Genomic DNA, 24019 nt, shown 5'->3' with positions numbered 1-24019 from the left:
GCAGCAGCGTTAGGACCCGGGGCGGGGGGTGGGGTGGGGGGGGGTGGGGGGGCGGGCCGGGGCGCACGCGCCGCCCGGTGCGGGGCGATCGCGCCGCTTCGCTACATTGTATCCGCCGGCGGCGCGAGAACAATAGGCGCCGCCGCCGCCCGCCGGCCCTGGGCGCCGCGGCCGCCGCCCGCCCGCCCGCCGCCGCCGCCGCGCCCCCGGCCCTCCGCGCCCGCGGGACCTTCATGCGCTTCCCCTCCCCCGCGCACGCACGGGGGGTGCGCGCCTGCCCCGGAACAGGTAAAAAAAAAAATAATAATAATTATAATAAAACCAAACAAAATCATGAAATACGGACGCGCTCCCCCGGTGCTGCGGGCGCTGGAGGTCCCGGCGCAGCTCTCCTCCCCCCCCCCCCCCCGTATCCGGAGCCGCTGCGGGACTTCGGGCGCCGGCCCCCCACCTCCGCCGGGGGCTGCCCCGGGCCGGCGGCGGCGGGACGGGACGGGGCTCGGCTCTATTGTCCCCGGCGCCGCCGGCTCTCGGCAAAGTTTGCCGGGGCCGGGGGAAAGGGGGGGGCGGGCAGCGGACGGGGCGTGCTGGGGGGTCCCCACGCGTGCGGGGGCCTCTTGAAGGGGGGGGGGGGGTGTTCCCCCTTCCCCGCTGGGGGGGGCCGGTACCCCGTCCTGCTGCGAACTTCAGCCGGGTCCGTGTTCCCCCCCCCTCCCCACTCCTTCACCACCCCCGGGCCGGGGCGCAGCCGCCGCCGGGGGTTCCCTGTCCCCCTTCCCGGGTCGGGGCACACGGCTCCGGTTCGGGGCGCTGCAAAAGTTGGGGGACCCGACGGAGGCGCGGGGGGGGGGGGGGCGCTGCTTCGGCCTCCCGCCGTGGCGTGAGGGGCAGCCCGCTTCCACCCCCTTGCCCGTGGCAGGGAGGGACTGCGGGGGCCCGCTTCGTCCTCCTCCCTCCGCTCCGGGCGGGGGCAGCCCGCTGTGACCCCCTCCCCACGGCACGGGGGACCCGGGTGGAAGGCAGTGACCCACTTCCCCGCAGCGGGGTGCCGGGCAGCCCGCTTACCCGCCTGCCGGCGGGACCCCAGGCCTGGCAAGGGGCGAGCGAGGCCCGGTCCGGCCTGGCTGGGCCCGCTTCGGCCTGGTCCGGCCCGGTCCGGCCTAGCTGGGCCCGGTCCGACCTGGCCGGGCCCGCGCGTGTCCCGGAGCGGCCGGGCTGCACGGGCCGCGCCAGGAGTTGAAGCAGGCGGAGACGGAGCGGCTCGGGGCGCCCGAGCCTTTGTCCGAGGCGAGAAGGTGCCGCCGGGCCCCGCTGGAGGAAACCCGAGCGGGCCGGGGGGAGAGGCGGACATCTGCTGCGCGTTAGCCCGGCATCGGCGGGGCCCCCCGGCCGCCCCTTGTTCCTGCCGGGTCAAGTTTTGCTCGGCCTTTGTGCTGCCGGGGCGGATAAAGCCCTTCCCGGGCCGGGGCAGGGCGCTGGCTTCCCGGGGGCTGGTGTGGAGTTAAAAATAGGAGGGGGGGGTGTGTGTGTGGGGGGGGGGGGAATAAAAATAAAAGCCCGGACTGAATTTGGGGTGGCGGGCACGTATTGTTCAAGTTGTCCGCGATCTTTCTTGGCGAGGGCTGCCGGTCGCCTCGGGGGGATTCGGGGTTTGGGGGGGCTGCATCTGCCCCCCCCCCCCCCCCCTCCTCGGCAGTGACCGGGGGCGCGGGGGTTTCTCCGGGGTCTAACGGGGACGAGCTCGCCTCCCCCGACCCCATCGGGGCGGTCGAGACACCGGGGCAGTGGGTCGGTAAAGTTGCTTCAAAAATACTGACCAGATGCATTGATGACACTTAAAGAAAAGGCTTTTTAAAGAAAAGAAAGGAAAAAAAAAAATCCCCTGGCTGTTTTTTATAGTGGCGAAGGGTTTTTACATGCTGGGCTGATTTCAGCTTTTTTTTTTTTTTTTTTTAAAACTTCATTGAAATGTGGTGGCTGGGCCGGCACAGCCTACAAACGCTTTGGATCACATGGAGTTTTCTTCTTTTTTTTTTTTTTTTTTTAACCTTATGATTAATGAGTTAAATTTATTGGCCAGCTGCCCTTTGTAACCATGAATGAGTTCCTAAAAAAAAAAAAAAAAAAAAAAAAGGAATCTTTTATCTCATCCCAGGCCTCTCTTCCTCCCTCCCAAAGAAATATTTTTCTATCATAGCGAGCTGGCCAAGAAGATCAATCTCCCTTTAAAAAAAATAATCTGTAAAATTAGGAAGAATAATATTTACCTATCTTGCAAGGTTGCCTAGAGGGCTTTATTTTTGCAAAACCCTCCAAAAACAAAATTTTTTTTCCCCATTCCCTTTTGGGAGCGGAGAGGTTCAGTTCTCACCGGGTATGGCCTGGCTGGGCATCCCCAAATTCAGCCCCTGAAAAAGCAGCTGCAGGTGCTCGGCAACCCGAAGGAAAGAGGCGTACGATCAGACCTTTTTTTTTTTTTTCTTCTTCTTTTTTTAAACAAAACTAGGCAAGGACAAGAGAGCCTCCTGCGGGGAGCGAGTGTGGGGGAAGGAGAGGGGGCGAGCCGAGCCAGACAAGCGCCTGAGTGATAACTTGCCTGAACCCTTTGATAAATGAGTTGACTCTTTTTTTTTTTTTTTTTTTTTTTTCCTTCATTCGCCACACGCCAGGAACAGAATTGGCCTGAACTAGTGGAATTGGCAGCAAAAAACTAACATACAAGTGTGTCTGGTCAATAGAGCGCTTGTTCCTGCCTCTGGGTGCTATGTGAGGACTCCGACTGTGCTCTCAGCGGAGGAGTTGGATGCTGGAGACGCGCAAAGGATTTTTCTTTTCTCGACCCTTTCTCTCTCTCGCTCTGTCTTTTTAAAATATTCATCAACGGGGTGGGTAGTTTGCTCTAGTCATTAAAATATCTCTTTCCCCTCCCCCTCGCTTTCTCTAGGACTGCCACTGTTGAGTCTGTGGGAGTATGAATCAGCAGCAGCAGAGAATGGCTGCAGTTGGGACAGACAAAGAGCTCAGTGACCTGCTGGACTTCAGTATGGTAAGCGAGCGCGGCCGGGGGGCTTTAAAGGCCCCGGGGCTTTGCTTGTGTGCAGTGTTTTGGAGCTGCAGAAGGGAGGAAATGTGAGCCTGTAAATTGGACATGATGGGTTTCAGATGTGCTGTGTTTGTGTGCATGCACATGTGCTGCAACTTGTTTATTTTCAAGTTAAAGCAAAGCCTCTGCCCCTCCTCTCCCCCCCCCCCCTTCCCCTCAAACGTGTATTGTTTCCTTGCAGGGAGCACAGGGAGGTGGGTTGGGTTTTTTTTTCGGATGGGAAATGTAACGGAGTTGTGTGTTCTCTGTTTAAATGCTTACCGTGAAATGGGCTGGGTGACTGTGTCTGAAGCCATGCAAAGATGTAACTTCAGTAGCTGATTAATCAGGCTTTTTTCCTCTCCCCAGATCCAGACTATTAAACTTTTGCTCCCACAGGTTATTTTGTCACAGTTTGAAATGTGTCCAAGCTCTCCGGCGCATTATTTTTGCAGGAGTTGGACACTTGTGTTCCCCACGCTCTGCTCTTCTGTATCCTGGAAACCTTTAGCTGGATTTAGGAGCTGTTTATTTTCAAAGAAACAGGACCTAAGAATTCCCTCGGAAGGGTGCGCACAGCTCGGGGGGAGAAGTCCCTTCTAGTCGTAGCAGAGTGAGGGTTAGTCCCCGGCACGTCCGTCTGTGCTGCCATCCGGGGTTGGCGATGTGCCACACAGCGTACACTCTGCACTTGCCACACCGGTGCTGGCTGTCGTTGGCAGGTGACTTGTGAAGGGAAGAGCTTGTGTTCAAAGGAAAATAACTTTCTGTTGGGTTCCTCTGTTGTGTGCTGCACCCTCATGGCACTTGGAGCGTGCGTCTTGCTTTTTAGATAAGCAAACGTGCTGCGAAGATAGAAAAAACAGCTCCACGAGGAGGAATAACCATGAGCGTCGCGGCTGTGGGCTATGGGCTGTCCTGGGTCACCCAGCCCACAGCCCCACTGGGCTGATTTTCTCGCCCCTTGGAGAAGAAGGGAGTAAAGGGGGGAAAAGCGGTGGCAGAACTAGGGGCACCCGCTGTCCTGGTACCTGTTACGCCCGTGGGAAGTGCTGAGGCTCGGCTGCTTTTCCGCACCCGAGCGCCGAGGTTTAGCAATGGGAAATAAAACTTTTTATACAGCTGGGGCTTGTACCTGTCCCGGCAGGGCTCCGCACTGGAGGGGGGGGTCGGTGGTGGGGTCTCTCAGTCCCCCGAAGAGCAGTGCTGCGGGAGGAGAGGCCCAGTTCTCCCAGTTTCATGCTTCTGTTGGGAGACTGATTCTGTTAAATTGCCAGCAATGTATTTTTACAGTAGTATGTTTTACAGTTGGTAGGGGGACTGCAGCAACGGTATGCATTTAAAAACAGGAATATGTTCAGGGCTCGCTGGGGAGCGGTGCGTGGTTCTTTGTCCCTCTCTCGTCTCAGAGGTCCTGCGGGTTGGCAGGAGCCCTGGAGCTTTCCAGCTCCCGCACTGGAGAGTGCCAGGTTTTGAACTGCACTTTTGGTCAGTAACCCATAATCTGCTCCCTGGCCAGGGCTGCAGTGTCTCCCACTTTGCTTTTTCTCCCCCTTAGAAAAAAAATCAAATCCCACTCACCGTTTAGAGCTTTAAAAAAACCCCAAGATCTTATTTTCAAATTTAACGAACCATCCTCATTTGCATGCTCAGAGCTGTATTCCCTGGAGGGGTCCTGACCTGTTCCCTCTGTACACGAATGTTTCTGTCCTTGGAGATTAATCTACACGTAACGGTTGAATTTGGGTTCAATTCCAACGCTCTTACGCTGGTGTAAACCTGGGAATGACCAGAACTTGTTCTGTGTTGGCGTAAGGCTCATGCGTTCAGCAGCGGCACCGGGGGCGGCTGCTTGCAGGATCAGGGCCTGCAAATGTCATTTGCCAGCAAATGATTCGAAGACGTTCCCTCCAGGATAAGTTAGCCGATGGGCTCCGACGCAGTCTGGATTTGAGCCAGATCTGTTTCACAAACCCTCATCTCCGCACATGCACACCCTTCTCCTGAGTTTGCATAAAGGGAATATTAACATCTCTCCTGAAGGATGAATAGCTAAAATGGAAAGCTTCCTAGCTAGTAGACGGTCTTCACCCCGGCATTGCGAGCTTGTTGTGCACAGTGTGGGTCTGTCAGAGAGACTGCTCCGTGGGTTGCTCTCGCTGTGTCGTTGGGATGCAGGCTTTTTGTCCACAAAGCTCGCTCTTTCAAGTATATTTATATTTTTCTTTGAATAAGCAGGAGTGGAGCATTGGTCCACTAATCCTCTCCAGGAGAGTAGGTGGGAGGGAGGACTAGAGAGAGAGAGAGAGATTCGGAGCAGCTGGAAGCATTTGCTTCAGATCAGTATTTCAATTCCTTTTTTCTAGGGAAAATATGTTCAAACCCAGTAGTCTGTGGTCCAGCTCTGCGCTGTGTTTTGCTGTGCAGTGAGTGAATTCGAAGGTCTGTCCCTAATGGGGTTGCGTAGTCAGAAGTGAGTTCGTGGGGTCAGTAAATGGCAGGGTTGTGTGAGATGCTATAAATCGGGCTTACAGTCCTGAAAAGAAAGACTTGCGCCGTCTTTAATAAATAAATACATTGGGTAGTTATTGAGCGGTAAAGCACTCGCCCAAAGCTTTGTGCCAATGTAATTTGCCAATAAGCGCGAAAATCAAAGGGATCTGTAACGTGCGTCTAAGTGAGCCGGAGCCAAACACCCAGCTATGTAGTCTGATCGCTGCTTTGGGGTGTGCACGGCAGTGTGCTTACCTCTACCTCTGAACAAATTGCCTTTTATAATTGCCCCAAAGTACAGGTAATTTGTAAGCTTTCTTTCACCACCGCTCCCTGGCAGTAGTCCAGGACAGGCTTGCAAATCTGGAGGAGAGCTTTCAAGAAAGCATCCTGCCTATAGATTCGAGTTGCCGGCTTAACCTATTTATTAGGCTTGGGTTTTGGTGCGTTATCCTTTGGCCCGCGGTTGCCAGGCTTTGCAGCTCGGCCTGACGGGCACAGGCTGCGTACGGCAGGAGCTGCCCTCGGTCTGCGCCGTCGGGAGATGCTCGGCCGCAAGGACTCGCCGTGGTTATCCCGGGCGGCGTCTTGGCCGTGCCATGCTGCTGGCGTTGGTGCGCTGTGGGAAGGTGTGGGCAGGTACCCTGGCCGGGCTGGGGTGCTCGGAGGGCAGGCGCACCCCGCGGCACGGGGAGAGCTGGGATGGAGCAGCCCGGGTGGGCACGCAGACGGGGTTGGGGGCCTGTCCGTGCCGCAGAGCGCGCCTGCCAAGCTAGATAGAGGCAGGCGGCTGCGTGCCAGCCTAGGTCTCTGGCAGAAGTGAAATGCTGTTAACAGCCATGATTATTAGCAGAGTATTAACCATATGCTGCGGGGATGCTAGTTGTCAGGGTGGGTTTCTAGCTTGATGAGACGTTGCAGGGTGGGCAGGGGCTTGAGCAGTCACATAGGACCTGCCGTCTGATTTCTCCGCAAGTGACTGCTCTCGTTGCGTGCCAGCCCTCGTGGCTCCAGCCATCGAACTGGGGGTGAAAGCCAAACTCTTACCAGCGAGCAGGGCTCGAGCAAGCTCCTTCTGCCCTCGCCGCTGCTGCTTCTGACATGCCGGAGGATGCTGAAGCTGTGCCCTGCGCCCTGCTCCGGCCAACGCGCAGCGCCTGTGTTTCCATGATAAAACTCTCGCTTTTGTTTGGAGTGAAGCAGTTGTAAAGTTTGACTTTACGCCGCAGTGGACGTTTAGGGCTGTAGTCAGGAAGGTCTGTCTTAAATGAACACGTATAAAATATCCTGCTGGCAATGTTTATTGAGTCGAATTCCCTCTTCTCCCTGAATTAACAGCTGGATACTTTCTACGCTGCAAAATAGATTTTAGGTTTTGAGTTCAGGCCTGAGGTTGGTTCAGCCTGGAGTTCGTAAGGTGGAAGAGCGGAGGAAGTGAAAACAGCTATTTAATTTGAAAACACTGATGCGCTGGTAGAAGTACACAATAAATGAAATGCTGCTTGATATTGTTACTTGTGTCTGGCAAATTCCCTTTCTTGCTTACGAGTTCACTGTTGAAAGTGTGAGGTCTCTTGGCTATACCCTCCCCGGTGGCGGGTGCGGGCATTTGGATCTTCCCATGTGCTGGATTTGCATGTTTTAACCTGGGAGAAATGGAGGGAGAATAAATTCTTTGGGAGGGGTGGAAATTGAGCTACGAGGGTACGCAGAAGTTGTTGTCAGCTGTCAGGGAGGCTGGAGATAGGAGTTGAGAAACCAAATACAGCGACTTAAGATGGGGGATTTTACATAACCGTTTAAATCTACATTATTCAAATCCAACAAAGGCCAAGTAATGACCCAATTACAGTTCCTCAGACGCTCGTGCCTAGGTCCCTCCTCGATGCCCGGGTCCCTCGGGTACGTGCCAGCTCTGGTTCGTCTCCCCCCTCCCCCCCCCCCCCGTTTATTTTTAAAGCAGAAAGGAAATTCGCAGTGGGTGGGTGAACTTTGCCTGTGAGTGACATACACCAGCAAAGGCAGCCGGCACTTCACGTATGACTTGCGCCGGGCTCCTCGAGGCAGCGTACCCGGTCGGCTTCAGCCCACACTGCAGTGGAAAAACAAGCTGGCAGCACGAAAAAAAAAAAACCAAAACACTTCCTGGAGTCGGCAAGCGATAAGTGTATTTGGAGCATGTATTGAGGCGAGGGGTAACCCGGGGTTCCCCCCTCTCCGGCATCACCCTGCTTTAGCATCCCCGCTCACCTCGGTGTGGAAAGGGGTCCGTGATTCCTTAATCCCTTGGGGAGGGAGAGCAGGAAGGTGTTGCATCAGTCTCGAAATATCTCTCGAAGCAGGCGGAGGCGGGCGAAGGAGAGAGGTGGGGAGGGCATCCCCGGCGGGGCCGGGTGTGGGGGCGTGCTGGGGATTGCCGAGCGTGGCGGCGGGGGTGACCACCTCTTCTGCAGAAGTAGAAAGGGCTCGTTGCACAATGGAACAAGGCTGTTCATTTTCTCCACTCGTGTTTGCCACTCAAACCTTGGGTTTTTCAGCATCAGCAAGTATTAAGCAGAAAAGCTCATGAAAAAGAGCCAGCAGTGCTTTTTTTTTTTTTTTTTTTGGTTGCTTTTTGCTGCTCGGTACCATTCTGTTCATGCATCCCATCCCCCCCTGCTCGCACATGCCCAACTGCCTCTTGCCACTTGGAAAGGGGGTTTCTAACCACTTCACTTAATCTTCTTCCCTACCTTAAGAGGAGGGAGTGAGCGCAGGCCGGGTGGGATCAGCCATGTAAATTCCATTTTTAATAATTTTGGAGATCTTTGCAGAAAACAACACTGCCGTGCAAGGGGCGGGGGGTGGGGGGGGCAGGAAAAACCCATAGCATTGCAGAGGAAGGTAGGCTGCAAGTCTTTGGTGTCATTAGGGTTTGTTTTTGTTTTCTAGCCCGACTTCCTGAGGAAACAAGGCGTATTCGATGGTGGGGCTGCCGGCCCACCCCAAGTGACTCTGGAGCCCACCCTGGGTGGGCAGCAGCCGCCTGGGGGGGTTGCAGCGGGAGCCCCCCCAGTGGTGCACGTCCAGCGGTTCTCACGGCAAGGCTGCATGTAGGAGGGTGTAGGGAGAGTGGGGTTACGGCCGGGGGCGAAGCCGTAGGAAGGCAGGTGTCTGCAGGCTGGCTGCTGGCAGGAGTGGTTGTCCACACGCGGGCTGCATACTTAAATACTGTTTACACCTTTATTTAAATACATGTATATAACATATACGTGATGTGCGTGTGTGCATATATATATATATGATCCCAAATTTGTGTTCTTTTTTTGAATGGCAGTTGGTTTCTTAACTGCTCTCTTTGCATCTCTACCACATTTAACTTTTTTTTTTTTTTTTCCTCCCCAGCATTTGTAAAAACAAAGCTGGGCAGACGGTTTTGTGCAAAGGAATGTTTCTGACCACAGCCAGACATCAGCTATGTCAGGGCATGAAATGCTGCATTTCTGTAGGCTCTTGTGCCATTACATTGTTTAATCTTCAAAGCATTAAACTTTTGAGTTACTCAGACATTGCAAAGCTAAAAATAATAAAAATTCAAATGACTTGGTGGTGAAAGTATCTTGAGTTGAGTAGTAAAAAGGTATTAAAATGTTAATTCACTAAGCGTTTTCCCACCAGTTGTTTTATTGGCTGCAGCTCCATTTGTGTGGAGGAGAATTAGTTTTCTTTTCTGCTGCACGCAGGTGCATATAAATTTTTAAATAACAACTTCTGAAACCCTCCCAACTTATATTAAAAATATTTATACAGGTTAGCTGACGAGGTATGCAGTATTTTTGAGGAAGCTCCCTGGCAGGAGAAGATTAGCTGTGATACTGAAGCAGCAGCAGTATAGCAAACAAGTAGCCAGAATGACCGATACTGTACAATACGTTAATCTTTCTGATCGTGAGTTAAATACCTTTGCCCTTGGCGCAGCTTCTGCCACCGGACCCCAGGGCTGTGTTAGCTCACAGCGCTGCTGAAGCCCCCAAAGGACCAGGGGTGGGAGCTGCTCCACGAGGCTGGAGGGTTTGTCCCTCTGAGAGCTGGCGTAAGGCTTCCCGCGCCGAGGTCGAGCATCGCCGGACCGTGTGGCTTAGTCATCTCTGCCTGTGCCAGCTGGAGCCTGCGGGCAGCCCATGTCTTCCCCAGGCACTGCACGTTGCTGGAGACGGGCCTGGGAGTGTGGGAGACGTGGGATGAGACCCAGACCACTGCGGGTGCTGGGGTGTTGAGGGATAAAACGAGCTTTGCTGGGTGCTGCAGTCTCGGTGGGGTGCTGTCGTTCTCCTCCTTTTATGAATGGCATCGGCCTTTCTCCATGGCCCCATGGGCACACTCTCGTCTGGGCCTCGGTGAATAAGTTAGGGAAGAAACTGTTGCTTTTGACCACAGCAATGATGCTTCTTGGATGGTTTTCAGTTGCACCTAAGGAACCAGACACGCTGTGTACACAGGAGAAGTTTATGCACGTAGGAATGTGTGTGTATATTAGCGCACAGCTGCGCTGCTCTCCTGTCCCTCCTGCAGCTGATCTATGTAGCAGGGACACAAGGAGAGGAAAGTTTTTTGCATCAATAAAGTGCTTCTCTTCCCCCTTTCCTCCCCCCCTCCTGCCCAATCTGACCCCCTTTGCAGCAGCACAGTAAAACTAACATACTGAAATCTCTTTTCTCTTCCCTTCCCTCTCATCTTCTTGTTTTTCTAGATGTTTCCCCTGCCAGTGGCTAATGGAAAAAACAGACCCACGACCCTAGCAAGCACTCAGTTTGGAGGATCAGGTACTGTCATCTCAATTTCTTTTTCTTAACACCGTAATGTTTCTTGCAATAAATTGTGTTTGCTTCCAGAGACCCAAAAGGAGGGGTTTCTGTAGTTTTGTGTTATGTATTTTTCTGGTGGTAGTCTGCTACTATTTCTCTGGATGATTTTCTTGTTGCTGCACGTGTCTCCGGGTAGTCAAAGCCGCTTTTGCTGATCTGTCTCCAATTAAGAAGTCACTACCTGAGCTGAAGGTTGTTGTCTTGCTGCTCCGATTGAAGCAGCCTGAGAGCAGACAGTCAATGCTGTTCTCTTAAGCTGCTTAGACGAATGTGTGTCTGCAGACGTACGCCCTGGAAGGCTTTTGCTGTACGTCACTGAGAAGACACGTTGGTGGTGGTTTATTCCTGGGGCTCAGCTGCCCAAAGGGAGACTCTGGTGCAGTTTGGGTGTCTGCTCCATTCAGCCCCTCCAGCAGCTCCCTGCTGTTGGGTGGGATCTTGGCATTCCCAAAGGGACCTTTGTGAAGCCCTCCTGGCCAGATGTCTCCAGGCAGCACAGCTGCCCCGGGGAGGTGGGCAGCAAGGGTGGCTCGAGCCGTTTCACCAGCCTCCGAGCTGGACACTGCTGCGGTTTTGGGGTGCTGTCGAGCAGAGCTTTGCCTGTCCTGCCTTGCCACAATGTCCCCAAAGTCAGCAGCTGGCCCTGCTCCCCAGAAGTGCTGAGTGGCTGCACCTCTGCCAGCCCGGCTGCCAAGGAGGGGCCAGGGGTGCCAACATCAAAGAGCTTTGGGAGCAGGGTGTCTGCAGGGAGGAGCGGGCTGGCGATCCGGCTGTGATAGGAGACTCTCTGAAGGGCGCGTAGCTTTAGATGTCTGATTGGGAAACACAGCGGTGGTTAATTTGAGGCTGAAGCGGAGAATTCCCCGGCCGGGTGGATGGCGCGGTGCCGTGCCAGGCTTTTGATGCCCGGGGAAGCTGCTCTGTGCCGGGCTCGCTGCAGCCCCTGGCATGCAGGAAGTTCGGTTAATTTGCCCTTCTTGCTGAAACACGCTTGATGCTTTGTGGATGGTTGAAGCTTGACCTTCTCTACCCTGGGCCGGCTCAAGCTGTCCAGGGAAACTCCTGGCCACATGGAACGGCCGTGCCCCGACACCGGGAGGCATCCCAGAGACCGGGGTGAGATTTCTGGATAGCAGCTCTGATGCCGCAGCGCGCTGTGGGGCAGCTCTTGGGGAAATCTGCAGAAGCAGGATAGGAAGTGTGTACTAAGCCCTGCCCTGCTCCTGCCCTTTTTGACCAGGGAAATTTGATGCGTTCAGATTGGGCTGTTTAGCTGCATGTCAAATGGTTTTGAGCAAACATTTTTACAGGGAGGGAAGCTGTTGAGTGGCCGCTGGAGGAAATTTGAGGGGAAAAAACTCTTGGGTTAACCCAGATGGAAGCTGATCTCTCCAGCGAGTGTTCCTGTGTGTGACTTTTGCTGTTAAAATAATCCACAAAAGACGCACTACACGCTAGTGAGAGAATAGTAATGGAGCAAGCTCACATTAATTTGTTTCCTGCTCGGAGGCTGGCTTGGCTGCCGGGTTTATAGTGCTGGCCAGCAAGGAGAGGCTGTGAGCAGGGCTCTGCGGTACAGCCGGCGCAGCGACCGGACCCCCCTCTGCTTGGCTGTGCAGCAGCCGAAAAGACACAAAATCTTTTATTCCCCCCGCCTTCTTTTCTTTCGGGTGAGTGAAAGGTAATGTTGACACCACCCTTCCTCTGGGCTGCTGCTTTTTAAGTCTGGCTGTGAGCAGTTCATAAAAACAGAGGACTGATGTTATACAACTGCACTGAAGGCAGTTGCACAATCGCTGCTGTCCCGCTGTCGGGGCTCTGCGGCGGCTATTTCATCCTGCCGTGGGCATCCCAGGTTTGAAATGCAGCTTGGGGCTTGGTTTAGGGGAAGCCTTTTGCTCCAGCAGTGGAGTTATCCCTCGGCCAGTCATCCTTTGCGTCACCTTTGGAGAGCGGGGGCATGTTTCATTTGTGTGTTGGCTTTGTGACTTGTCTCTGGTCCTGAATGTTTGATGATTGATTTTTGCTGGTGGGGTGAATAACTGCAGTAAGACGTTAACGAGCTGTGCCTTGCACAGGGATGCACTGTGTCTGTTAGAAGGATCCAAGGTGTCTAAACTAGGTCCTAGATAGTGGCAAGTGGTTGTTTTCGTGGTTTGTTGATGTTGGTTTAGCTTAATTCGCTAATTGACAGCAAGGTACAATCAGATACTAGTTCATCCACAAAGGCATAGCCAGCCACCCGGCTCAGAATTTGATTTGAAGTCGAATCATCACCAACCCTGATGTGGTCAGAGGGTGAAGAGCAGATGGTCCTTGGATTTGGGGACCTGGACTTGCTGAGGGAGCAGAGCGCCTTGCAGCCACGCCATAATCTGGACCTGGAGATAAGCCCCCTAAATCTTCTTGCCTTGCAGGAAGGCCTAGGCTCCATCTTTAACGTGTCTCATGTTTTTCAAACACTCCTGTTCAATCGGTATCCCGTACCCCTGATGAAGATAGCGCAGCGTTTCCCCTCCGCTGCCATCCCTCTGCCTGGAAAGGAGAAGCAAACACCAATTCGCTTAAGTCTTAGCTCAGTAGCGTGCACCATAGTGCCAGTATCTCATTATTTGGGGTTATTGTGGTAACCCCAAGATAATAAACTGATGCCGTTTTATGTGCTAGAGAAATTGGTGTTTCATGCTTCTGCCCACCCTTGGACATGTGAATTTGTGGCCTTCCACTTTTCATCTCCCTCCTCCTCGGGGAAATCCTGGGGCAGTATGTAGCTTTTATTTTTTTCCCCTCTGGAGGAGCTGTTAACTCGAGGCTCTTTCCTCCCCAGGGGAAGTTGGGAGCGAAGGGAGCAAGGCAGTGACTCTGATGACTCCCGTCCAAAATGCCCCACTTGCCAAGATGAGGTTCTTGCTTCCAAAGCCCAGCTGGTGAATAAGGTAGCACAGTCATTACAGTGATAAAATTGCCCCAAATTAAAATCCTTTTCAAATCCCAGTTAATAATTGCCCTGGCCAAGCTGCTGGTGCTTGTGCGGGTGGCCCCTTTGCAAAGAGGAACCTGTTTCTCTCTCCTGGGCCAGGAAAATTCAAAGTCTTAATGCAAGCCTTCCAGCTTTGAGATCCCTTTGCTTTTATATTTGTCTCTTGGTTTTATTTTAAGCTCTGCCACTGTTTCCCTCATTTCTGTCCTTAAATGCACCAGGGAGGAACTGGTTTAGCTACCTCACCGCATGGACAATTCAGCACCTCCGCTTTGCGTTTTCTTGGCAAGGCGAAACCCAACAATTGCCACTAGGATGGGGCTTACGTCATGCAGACCGTGTCTGCAGCATTTATAGCACATATAGGTCACCGCGGGGAAGTTGGTCTTCCTGGGGCTTTGAGCTGCAACTAGTGTTTTCCAGCGTAAGCAGTGTCATTTGCTGCTATTTTATTTTAGCCGGGACGCTCAGCGTATGCCTATTGTCCTGGTCCTAGAAGGCTGCGGTTTCGTCATCCCCTCGCCAAACTGCTTGTTTATTATTTGTAGTAGCAAAACATTTAAAACCATGTCTTCTGTCCCCGTCCCCCCCCCATGTCATAGTTCATAAATGACTAATCTGATCAGAAATGAGCTCCCTCCCAGCGCGCTTAATTAAACTGTGCCTCTAGCAGGAAACTGTGCGTGCTAAATTTCACATGGAAATAACCATTTTTAATTGACATTAAGACAGTAGGAGTTGCAGGAGGCAAAGAAGTTTCATTGTCTCTTCCCAGCCCAGGCCGTGGCATTGCCACCACGGCATGGGGCCGTGCCAGGGCTGTCACCTCGTGGCTGCTGAGTTTTCGGCTGGGTCGGTGCATGCCAGCTGCGCCTTTGCTTCAGCAAATGAGTTTGGGTTCTGTGGAGCAGGGAAATAAAACCGAGGCAAATGGTTGTGCGAGGTAATGCGTCTCCCAGAGCAGCTCATCAGCAGTGCTTTGCGTCCGTGGTTAATACGGAGAGTGTGCAACCATCTCCCCTTCGCATCAGAAATGGTGCGCGATGTTTGTGTCCTATTGAAACAGGAGCCCAGGCGGTCTCCTCCTGACAGATGATTCTGCTCGCAACAAATAAAAGCTCTGCTAAAAATACAGCTTTCCCCCCCCCCCCCCCCCCTCCCCTCTTGAGTAAGTGAATTCACCATTAAATGTCTTTTCCTTCTTGCTTTGTGCTGAAGGGAGCTCCCTTGCTTGGGATCTCTTAGGTGGGTTTGGAAGGGAGAGTCCCCTCCTGGTCTGTGCTGTGATTTCCACCCCCAAAATTTGTTCAGTGCTTTCTTGGTAGTGAGATGAGGCTCATTGTTGAGGGAATTGCTTTGATCGGGGCAAGTTCATAAAATACATTTGAAGCTGGCTAACTGGGGAGCTTTTCAAAGAGTTACAAGCTGGTGCATGTAACAAATTTTAAGTTATAGTCTACTGAACAAAGTAAATGCATTCTCCCTGAAGGTAGGTGAGTCTGGATCCCCTTTGAAAGCCTGCTTTAAACAACGTTCAAACTTGGATACCTGTGGCAACAGCACTGAAAGTAATAAATTCTATGAAAGATGAGGTTGTCTCTTTAATTGGTGCTATGGGTGAGCTGTTTGAAGATTTAATTATTTTGTGTGTGCACGCAGCCCTGTATTAGGAAGCTCCGAGGTGGGGAGGGGAGGGTCTGGTGCGCCGGCTGGGAGTGCAGTGCCTGCCCCGGCAGCTCTGCAAACACGGGAGCGGCGCTGGGCTCCGCTTCGCTTGCGGAGCGGCAGGCTGGGTAGTTTGCAGTAAAAGCATCTAAGTTAGAGAGTTGCAAAGAGCTAAGCGCAGCGTTTCTGTTGCCGTGCTGTCAGCAATTGCGTTTCAGGCTGCAGAATAGCGTTTGCAGCTATTTACCACAGTGAGGAAAACAGTAGGAAAACGTGATACATCCTTACTAATAAAAGCTCCTAACTGCCTCTAGTTCCCACATGTTTTGCTTATGCTGAAGTGGGAGTGATGGGCTTTGCTTGCTATTTTGATAGATGATGAAAGGCAGACATGAGGTACGCAATATGTGACTTGATATTTAAAACTGGCACTTTCCGTTAAAGTACGTACTTCAGGCTGCTTGTTTATGTTGCGGTTGCGTGCGTGCCCATACAGCAGGCTTGCAAAACTGTCACTAAACACAAAGCCACCACAACAAAAAAAGTCAAAGCAGAAAAATTTACTTGCCTGCCTACTGGCGTGACCGTTTCTTTCGAAGTAAAAATTACTTTTTAGTCATTATCAAAGGTAAAAAAAAAAAAAAAAGGCCTTGCCATGGACAAGTCAAGCTTGCAAAGCTGTGAGGTCTTGTTAGCCTGGAAAGAAACAATCCCTGCAGCCCTCTGCTGCTCTCCACACCTCTGGAGCATTTCCATTCCTGCTGCCGGCAGAGCCCGCTCCTGGGGTGTAGGAGGGTGCTGCCGGCGTGCTGAGGGCATTGCAGGGAAACACCCAGGGTGCCGCAGTCCCAACCTTGTCAGTAACAAAGCCTGGAGGACTTTCAGTGAAGTTTGTCTCCCACGTGCTAGTCAGGTATGTTAAACGGCTTTCTGCTTTGGTTTTGTCTCTGCCTTCGGGAAGGTCCTGTTCTCCTTCCTCTCCCCTTTCTGCTCCCTGTTTTTCCCGTGGGTTGGGTCCCGTTAACCAGGATACAGAAAGCAGGGTTTGGAAGAAAAGGCTTGGAGGGCCCGAAAGCTGGGGGCAGGGAATGCGGGTCAGCAGGAAATAGCGAGTGTGGGGGAACAAATGGCAGGGGAAGATCTTCACGCCCGTCTCCCTTCGTTCAGCGTCACACCCCACTTGCGACTCTGATCCTCGTGTCCTGGGGTGCGTGTCCCTGCTCCCAGGGCTTCCCCACCTGGGCAGCTGTTTCTCCTGCGCCTTTGCAGTGAGGTTGAAACGTGAAGGCCTCCCTCCCTCTCCCTCCCTCCCTCCCTCTCCCTCCCTCTCTCTCTGTGTTACCTCTCTTCAAATTTATTTTTTTCGCCTCGAATTTTCAGGGGAGGCTGAGGGCGAGGGGGTCCTGCCAGAGGCGCAGCCAGTTTTTGAGGGGCACGTGAGGAGCAAGCCTTGGGAGAGCAGGAAAAGGGCGACCATGCTGTTGGGGCAGTGGGGATGCTCTGACAGCAGCTCAGCGCTTCTCCAGCAGTTGGAGAGAGGCAAATATAACCCGGTCACGCCAGCGGCTCTGTAGTTGCAGTTGAGAAATCTCACTTATTGCCAGTCCCCGTCTTGGTGTGTGTTTAACTTCAGGGGGTGGAAGGGTGCATGTTTTCAGGGGAGGGGTTGTTTTTTTCCCCCCCTTCTCCCACCCCATGGAAGAGTCCTTCTGGCTGGATCTGAGATTTTGAACTAGGAAAGAGCACGGAGAATGTCAGGGGTGCCAGAGAGCCGAAGCTGTACGGAGATAAGTGACAGCTTTTGTTTAGAAACTGAAAATTTGACACAGACCTTGTTTAAGCACACAGTTTTAACTTTGCCAGCAGAGCTAAAGCAATACAGCCATCTCCTGCCGGCAGAGCTTTTTCCTTCTCTAGATGAGGCAATTCAGTACTAGTGTAACTGTGCCTGCTCGAGGGGTTATGACGAGATGAGTGTATCTTATGTAAAAATCACGTGCCTTGCTTGGATTAAGGCTGTCGTGAAGCTGGGCTAGGAGTGAACCTTCTGTGTTTCAAAAGAACGTGTACAAGCTCAAGCACCTGCTTTCCTTCTAATAAGAGGAGCTGGTTGTGTATTAATTGCATGCCTAATGTCGTTGCCTTGTTCACGCTGCTGTCTTCTCAGTCGCAAGGGCCAGGGTCTCATCACAAATGATCTTCTGGAGGGCAGCACGCCTGGGGTTTGGTGCTGGGATGCAGCAGCTCTGCCTCAGCCCACCTCAAATGCTGCTCATGCAGGACTGCCTGAGCGGCACGTGTCGGTGCGGGGCTGAGCCTTTGGCTCGGCATCCCAGCTCGAGGCCTTGCACGCTTGTTGTGCCCTTTCCAAAGGGGAGAGATGGCTTTGGAAGGGGCCCAGCAGGTCTGGCAAGCATTTCTGCTGGACCTCGCTGCTGCTAATTTCAAATTCTGCATGCTCTGTAGGGTGCCCTACTCCAGCACGTGTCCCGCGTGTGACCAGTTACTCCGCCTATTGCATCTCCGCTGTTAATGTTTATATGCAGTGAAACTCAAATTGGAATTACTTTTCTTTTTTTTTTTTTTTTTTGTTTGAGACAGCACATGGGCGTCTTAAGGGATGGATTTAATGCGTAGTGCTATTTTGTTACTCTGGATGGCCTCATCTCTAACCTGGCACTACATTCTCCAGTGTTAACACGGCTGAAGGATGCTATAAATGCATCTTCTCTGCTCACTAGCGCCCAAAATCACTGGTAAAGGTGGTATTTTCGATGCTCTTCTAAGACAAGAGCAGACTCTGAACGCAGCCGGATAATGATGTTATTCGCAAGCGACATTTTCACAAGTAGGAAGACCATGGGGATCTACCACTTTAGCTGGAAGAAGGAAATGTTGACACAAGCCTCCCCGTGGTCATCGGAGTGAAGTCGTGAGTGTCTCTGTTTCCTGAGTGCTTTGAGCCGCAGACCCGAGAGCACGAGAAGAGACCATCGGCTAAACTCGATGGGCAGGTGAAGCCCTCTCGGGAGACACCACGTCCCCTCATAGATGAGGCTGATGCGAGATGATTGTCTGAACTGGGCTGATCTGCCCGTTGGCAGCAACGTGGCATGATTAGCTAACTGCGGGAGTGGGGGTGATCTGGCTGCATCAGCTGGAAACCTGCCCTGGGAGCGGCGTGAGCCAGGCTGTGCCTGAAAAACACGCTGCGCTCCTGGGAGCGGGCTTGGTACCTCTCCCCCGCGGTGCAGGGATCGCGGTGCAGGTAAACCCCGGGTCGCTGATTGCTGGCTGTTGTTTCTCTTTTGTCTTGGCACTCGCTCCCCGGCGAGGCTTCTCGCTGCTTCTGCTCAGCCTGTTTGACCTGCTCTGGGCGCAGGAGTGGAGGGGTTCGCCTGCCCGAGTGCTGGCGGCTGCCCAGCGCCCTCTCCATCACATGGAGGGCTGCCGAGCGGTGGGCCAGTGGTGGATGTGCGTCCGATGCAGCTGTCTCAGTTATGCCAAAAAGTTTGCCCACATCTGCCTCTTGGATTCCCAGCCGCGTGGGTTGGGATTATCCTGCCCTCTCCCAGCGCCTCCAAATAGCTGAGAAATCCCAGGAGCACGACAAGGGGGTGGCAGCCCGCAGGCTCCGAGGAGGAGCACCGTCTTGCTCGCCTGTCCCCGTGTGGCAAGGACGAGGGACCTGGGCAGCGTCGGGTTTCCCCGGCACATCCCCAGGCCACCAGCCCCGCTGGATACGTGCAGTTGTCTGAACCTGATCAACCTGGGAGGCGAGGATGGGCAGTGACCTGCTTGATGTCACACTTCCCAGCTAGTGGGCAGCTTGGAGGCTGCAAAAAACCCTAAGACAATGTGGCGGCCTGAACGCAGGCACCTGTTGGTGACCGGCGCTGTTGGGGGAGGGATTGCATTTTAAGAAAGTGGGGCTTTTCCACAGGGTGGCTGCAGACAGTCTGTCATCAGGGGCTTGATGCTTGTACCCCTGCCGGACCTCCGAGTGGAGACCAGCCAGTGCAGAGCGCGTCTCGCTGCACCCTTCGGAGGCCCTTCTGCCAGAAGGTTCCCAAATACTTTGCAAGTCTTGATTAGCGCGTTAGCTTAAACAAATTGAGTTATATATGCCACAGAGGGAAGAAAGGTACTGCACTCCTTCAGTGTTGACTTAAAGTTTAATTAATTTTGTTGCCAAATGAGGCATGAAATACAGTGTGAAATATATTGTGGTGCTGAATGCGTAATTGTACGGGGGACTGGGAGCACAGCGAGTGCTGAGGATAGGAGATCACCTGAGGCAAGCTGGGGCACAGAGCTCTTGTGGCACCAAAACGTGTGCATTTGGCAGCGGCGGCGCAGCTGGGCTTTCAGCCGGCAGCAGCGAGCTGATCTGGGGGGGACACGCGCCCCAGCAGCACTCCCCGGGGGAGTTAGGACCGGGCTAACCTCCCCACCCAAAGTGGAAACGGCGTCTGAAGACGCTGTTGCGCCCAAGGATTTGTCGCTGTTTTTTTGCCGGAGGATCCAACCACCGGAGTCAAACAGCCGGACAAGACTCGCGCCTGCGGCTCCCTGGGGTATGTCCTCTCCGGGATGCAGCAGGAGCAGCCGCTGTGGCCTTTGTGTCTTTGCCGTCTTGAAACCGATTCGACCTGGGTTTGGGGTAGGATGGGGGAAGTTTTGCCATCTGGTTATAGGGATTCTGGGTTTGTCTGTCCCGGGTGGCCTTGCAGGGTGGAAATACATATGAAGAAACATCAGAAGAGGAAAAAGCTAAACTGTGAGTGAAGATTTCTCGATTCAGCTTTTGAGAATTTTTGTAGCGGCTGTTTTGATGCTCTTCTCGCTGCCGTGATTAATGTTTCTGGAGGGAGGATGCCTTCACAGCGCCTTGCTCTCCCACTAAAGGAGGGAAAGAGGCAGCCCAGGACATCTGCCACCTTTTTGGTTTTTACTTTGAATTTTTCAATTAACTCTCCAGGTAGCTCAGCTCCAAAGCCAGCAGGGAGAAAAATTTTAAAAAATACTGTCCATCTGCCTGTTAACCCTGAGAAGCGCATCCCCACCTCCAAAGTGACGTAAGGCAACATCTCCCTCTAAATTTAGCTGGAGATTGCGTCACAAGCAAGAGGGAGGTGAAGTTAATGTGGCATAAGCTTTTTCTAGCAGGGGAGTCTTCATGGTTAGATAGGGACCAAAAAGAAATAAACGGGCCTCGTTTCAGAGCATCTGGGGATGAGGCCGGGAGGAAGGGCAGCCCCCAGCACCCCAGTATGTGTGTGGAGGTGGTTTTTTTCATACCAAGCAGGGCAAAGGACAGTCATCTACAAAATCTTGGCCCATCCTAAACGGGAAGAACCTTCCAGGAAAGTGGGTGGTGCTCTCTGTGTCCTGTCTGCAGGGCACTGGGGGCCACCAGCGAGCCGTGGGGTCTCCAGCAGCAGCAGCACTTGCCTCTCCTGGGAACTGGTGGGCAGCAGGTTTGGTGGCGCCCGCCTGGAGCTCGCTGGCCACCACTCGAGGCAGAGTTGTTCCTCTCCTTCTCAAAGAGTTTTGAAGCCTCCTCTGCCTGTCCTTCATCCCTGGCCCCTGGGGACGAGGAATCAGCAAGGTTTTTCGCCCTCCAAAAGCCCTCCCGGGTCTCCGTCGTGGTGCTCTTTGGTTGCAGACATGGTGACATCCAAGAGTGCCCCAGGGGACAACCCATCATGGCCCTGGACCTGGAAGAAGACCCAGCCAAACTCCTGCAGGACAAGTCTTGGAGGACGCTGGTGTTGCCAATCACGTTTCTTACCTTTCTGCCTCGTCCTGCACAACCCGGGGGGGACAGGTGGCTTGGTTGTGACAAGTGACGAAACCCGTCCTTGCGGTGGTGAGCGTGTGACCACTACTCGGAGAGCAGGGAGGTCCTGGGCCCCTTCTGCTTTCTGGGACTCTTTTTTTTTTTTTTTTTAAAGTGAGGTGGTCTCTCTTCCAAAGGCTTCTTAATGCCCCATTAGCATTGTTATACAAACCAGCAGTATGCCATTTAATTAGGAAAAATACATACTAACCTCTACCATATGTTGCTCTTCTCCTCGTATTTGCATTTGAAGGTCCAGCTGAATTTCAATGTGAAACTGGATTTTATCCAAATGATGAATGGCACGAGAGGCTGTGGGAAGGTGGATGTGCCTCCCTATCACATGTGGTGTTTTTTTTTCCTTTTTAAAGCAAGGTTCCTGTAAGGTTCCTTTATTTCTTGTACCGTGGTTCAAACTGCTTGCACCTTTCCTCTAAAACCTTAAGTGAACTTGTCTGGCTGGGTGGTCATTCCTGCGTCCTCTGAAGGCTCCAGCCCCCCGAAGGAGAGGGATTAGATTTACTCTTAAGCAACATGTTTTCGGTGGCAGCTCCGCTCATGGCCGAGGAGATGAGCCTGCTGCCGAGCCTCCCCGCACTTGTGGGTTTCAGCCGTGACTGCTCTGTCCTCGTAGTTTTGTAATCTCCTTTGCTGACTTAAAAAAAGACTTTGGTATCGACAGGTGCCTTTTCTTTCAAAGGCGAGTCGATGGCCCGGCCATGCAGGCTCTTGAGTCGCCTTTGCCTCCGCGGCAGGAGCGTGGTGAGGGTTATTCGCTTCATTTTCCCAGCCTGCCGTCGGAGGGGGTTTGTGCACGAGCACCTCGTGGCATGCAGGGCTTTGCTAAAAGTGCACCGGCCACAGCTTCCTAGCTGGGGGCTGAAGCTTTTTGGCTTTTTATTTTTAGTTTGTTGGAGCGGTGGCAGCTCCAAGCCCCTTCCCAGATGGGGCCATGGTTTCTCTGTGGCCGTTGCTTCTCCGGCAGCGTGGGGCAGCGTTCCACGGCTGCTGTAAAACAGGAGCGGTGGCATCTCGCTGCTGCTTGCACTGCTGGAAGAAGAGCTGTTTTAGGAGCCGTATGGTGGCTGGGTCTGTGGCAGCGCATTCTCACAGTCTCAGAGCTGCCTGGACTTTCCACTTGGCTGGAGGCTGGATTTTTCTCCTCGTCTGAGGTATGTTTAAACTGAGTTAAGCTCTGTAACAAGCGCATTATGTTGCTGGGCTGTGTGTGCTCACACGGCTCTTAGTGACCTTTTACCTCACCTACCTGGCAAAAAAAACCCTTAAAAATCATTTCATATCCTGATTATTTCACATCCTCTGTCTCTGCGAATCTGTCTTCGGAGGATCGCTTGGGTGCCGGGCTGGCCGTGGTGCTCGCAGGGGGAGCTGGTTGCCACAGGTTTCTGACTTTTGTTCTCCTTTCTCTTGGCCCCTTGGAGATCAGTTCAATCTTCAAGACAGTTTTTGTTGGGGCTTTTTGTTGTGTTAATGCAGCTGAACTAATATGATTACATTTCCAGATTTGGGTAATGGAATAACAAGTCAGGAAGCTCTTTTTTTTCCCCTTTTTTTTTTTTTTTTTTAAAAAGGAGAATTTATGTCACTTCCAAATTATCCAAGTCTCCAGTTGTGAAGATCTTTCCCTTTCTCAGTTACTCTTGGCACGAGGGCTCCTTGCTACTGTGGCCATGCGCGCGGCACCCCGGTCCTGGCGTAAGGGCTGCTGCACTTTGTGCTCTGTGCCGTGGTCGGCCACGGACCTGGAGCAACCACGAGGTTGTCCTGGGTGCCCAAAAAGATGGGTCTTCCCTTCCCCATGAGAGCTGCCAGTCCAAAGGGGCCATGTATGTCCCCCAGTGCTGCGTTTGGGGCAGAGACCCTTGCGCGCATGCCCTTCCCTGGGGCAGTTTCACCAGCATCTCGAGGTGTGTTGGCTTTGCTCATCTCTGTGCTCACTCTCAGATTTCGGAGGAGCGATCTGGAAAACAGCTCAGCCAAATAGTCTCGCAATGGCAACTTCCTTTCTAAAAAGAGAAGGATGTTGCGGAGTTAGTGGCTTCCCATTATTTTCCCCAATTTGAGCACTTTCTTGCCATCGGTCCCCCAGTGTCAGGCTGTGTGGTCTGCTTTGGTTTGGAGACAGCCTTGCCGCTGCAAAAGCACACTGTGGCGCAGGGTGCCTGTGTCTCGGACCTGCGCAGGCTTTGGCTTCCTGAAGCACCGAGCTGCTCCTCCCCTCCCGGGACGGAGGTACCGGCTGGCGGAGCCCCCACACCGGCACAGGCCTGCCGAGCGTGGAGCCGGGGGAGTGGGGCCGCGGCGTTTGCCCTTCTTTGGGTATGCTGTAAAGAAGGTAATGAGTCACTTTCCATCGAGCCGATAGTTACCCTGCTCCTGTCTTGTATTTGTGTTGTGTAGCCAGCAGGATTATTTATAACTTAGCCAGCATCCCGAGTCTATTGTTTCAGCAAAGAGCAGGAATGACTAGATGACTTCCTGAGATTTTTTTTTTACCACCCCCTCATTTTTTATTTTTTTTTAAATCTGCTTTTCCTTCCAAGTATTATATTCGCCAGTTGGATGCTTTCCCCCCACATCTTCCCCTCCTGATTGTGCATTTGTGCTGCTGACAATCCCACTACCGGTGTTGCTTTAACTCTAAAAACTCTCCCAGGAAAAGCCGGGGTCTGTGCCCCGGGAGGGCTGGGGCACCTTCGAATGGCGTGAGTGGCTCTCACCGGGCCTGGAGCCGGCCTCGCAGGTGCTGAGGACCAAGGCACAAGGCTCCGGCAGTGCCGTTAACGGGAGGGCGAGCGCCTGTGCACTTGCAGGCGTTACCTTGTGCCATGGACGCCTCGGGATGCTGTGCAACCCAGGCGCAGGGTTGGTCCGGTCCAGGCCACCAGCTCAGGATTGCACCTTTGCGCTCTGGTTCAGCCTTTTTGTTGCCGCCCCTCTGAACGTGTTAATTGGGGCAATCCAAAGGTGTCCCCTGAGCCTGGGGCTGCACGGGGCGAAAGCCATTTCTGTGCTGGCGGAAGCAGCGCATCCAGCCCTGGGGACGTGGCAGTGGTGGGTATGGAAGAAGTAGGTCCTGAGCTCCTGTCCTT

General features: G+C 53.2%; 1 protein-coding gene across 21 annotated transcripts in view; it reads left to right on the top strand.

Annotated features, from left to right (window-relative positions):
- The first annotated feature begins 222 nt into the window (after window positions 1-222).
- The window catches only part of TCF3 (transcription factor 3), a 75673-nt gene continuing 51876 nt past the window's right edge, over window positions 223-24019 (top strand). For all 21 annotated transcript variants that reach the window (XM_076359472.1, XM_076359471.1, XM_076359474.1 and 18 more), the window contains exons 1-3: window positions 223-288; window positions 2945-3046; window positions 10305-10377. In XM_076359472.1, the coding sequence (XP_076215587.1) occupies window positions 2972-3046; window positions 10305-10377 (148 nt within the window). In that variant the 5' untranslated portion in view covers window positions 223-288; window positions 2945-2971. The remainder of the gene's footprint in view (window positions 289-2944; window positions 3047-10304; window positions 10378-24019) is intronic.

Source organism: Aptenodytes patagonicus, chromosome 25 (assembly GCF_965638725.1).
Source record: "Aptenodytes patagonicus chromosome 25, bAptPat1.pri.cur, whole genome shotgun sequence".
In the NCBI taxonomy this organism is placed as follows: Eukaryota; Metazoa; Chordata; class Aves; order Sphenisciformes; family Spheniscidae; genus Aptenodytes; species Aptenodytes patagonicus.
Note: the sequence above shows the minus strand (reverse complement) of the source record. Positions and strands in the feature narration are given on the sequence as shown.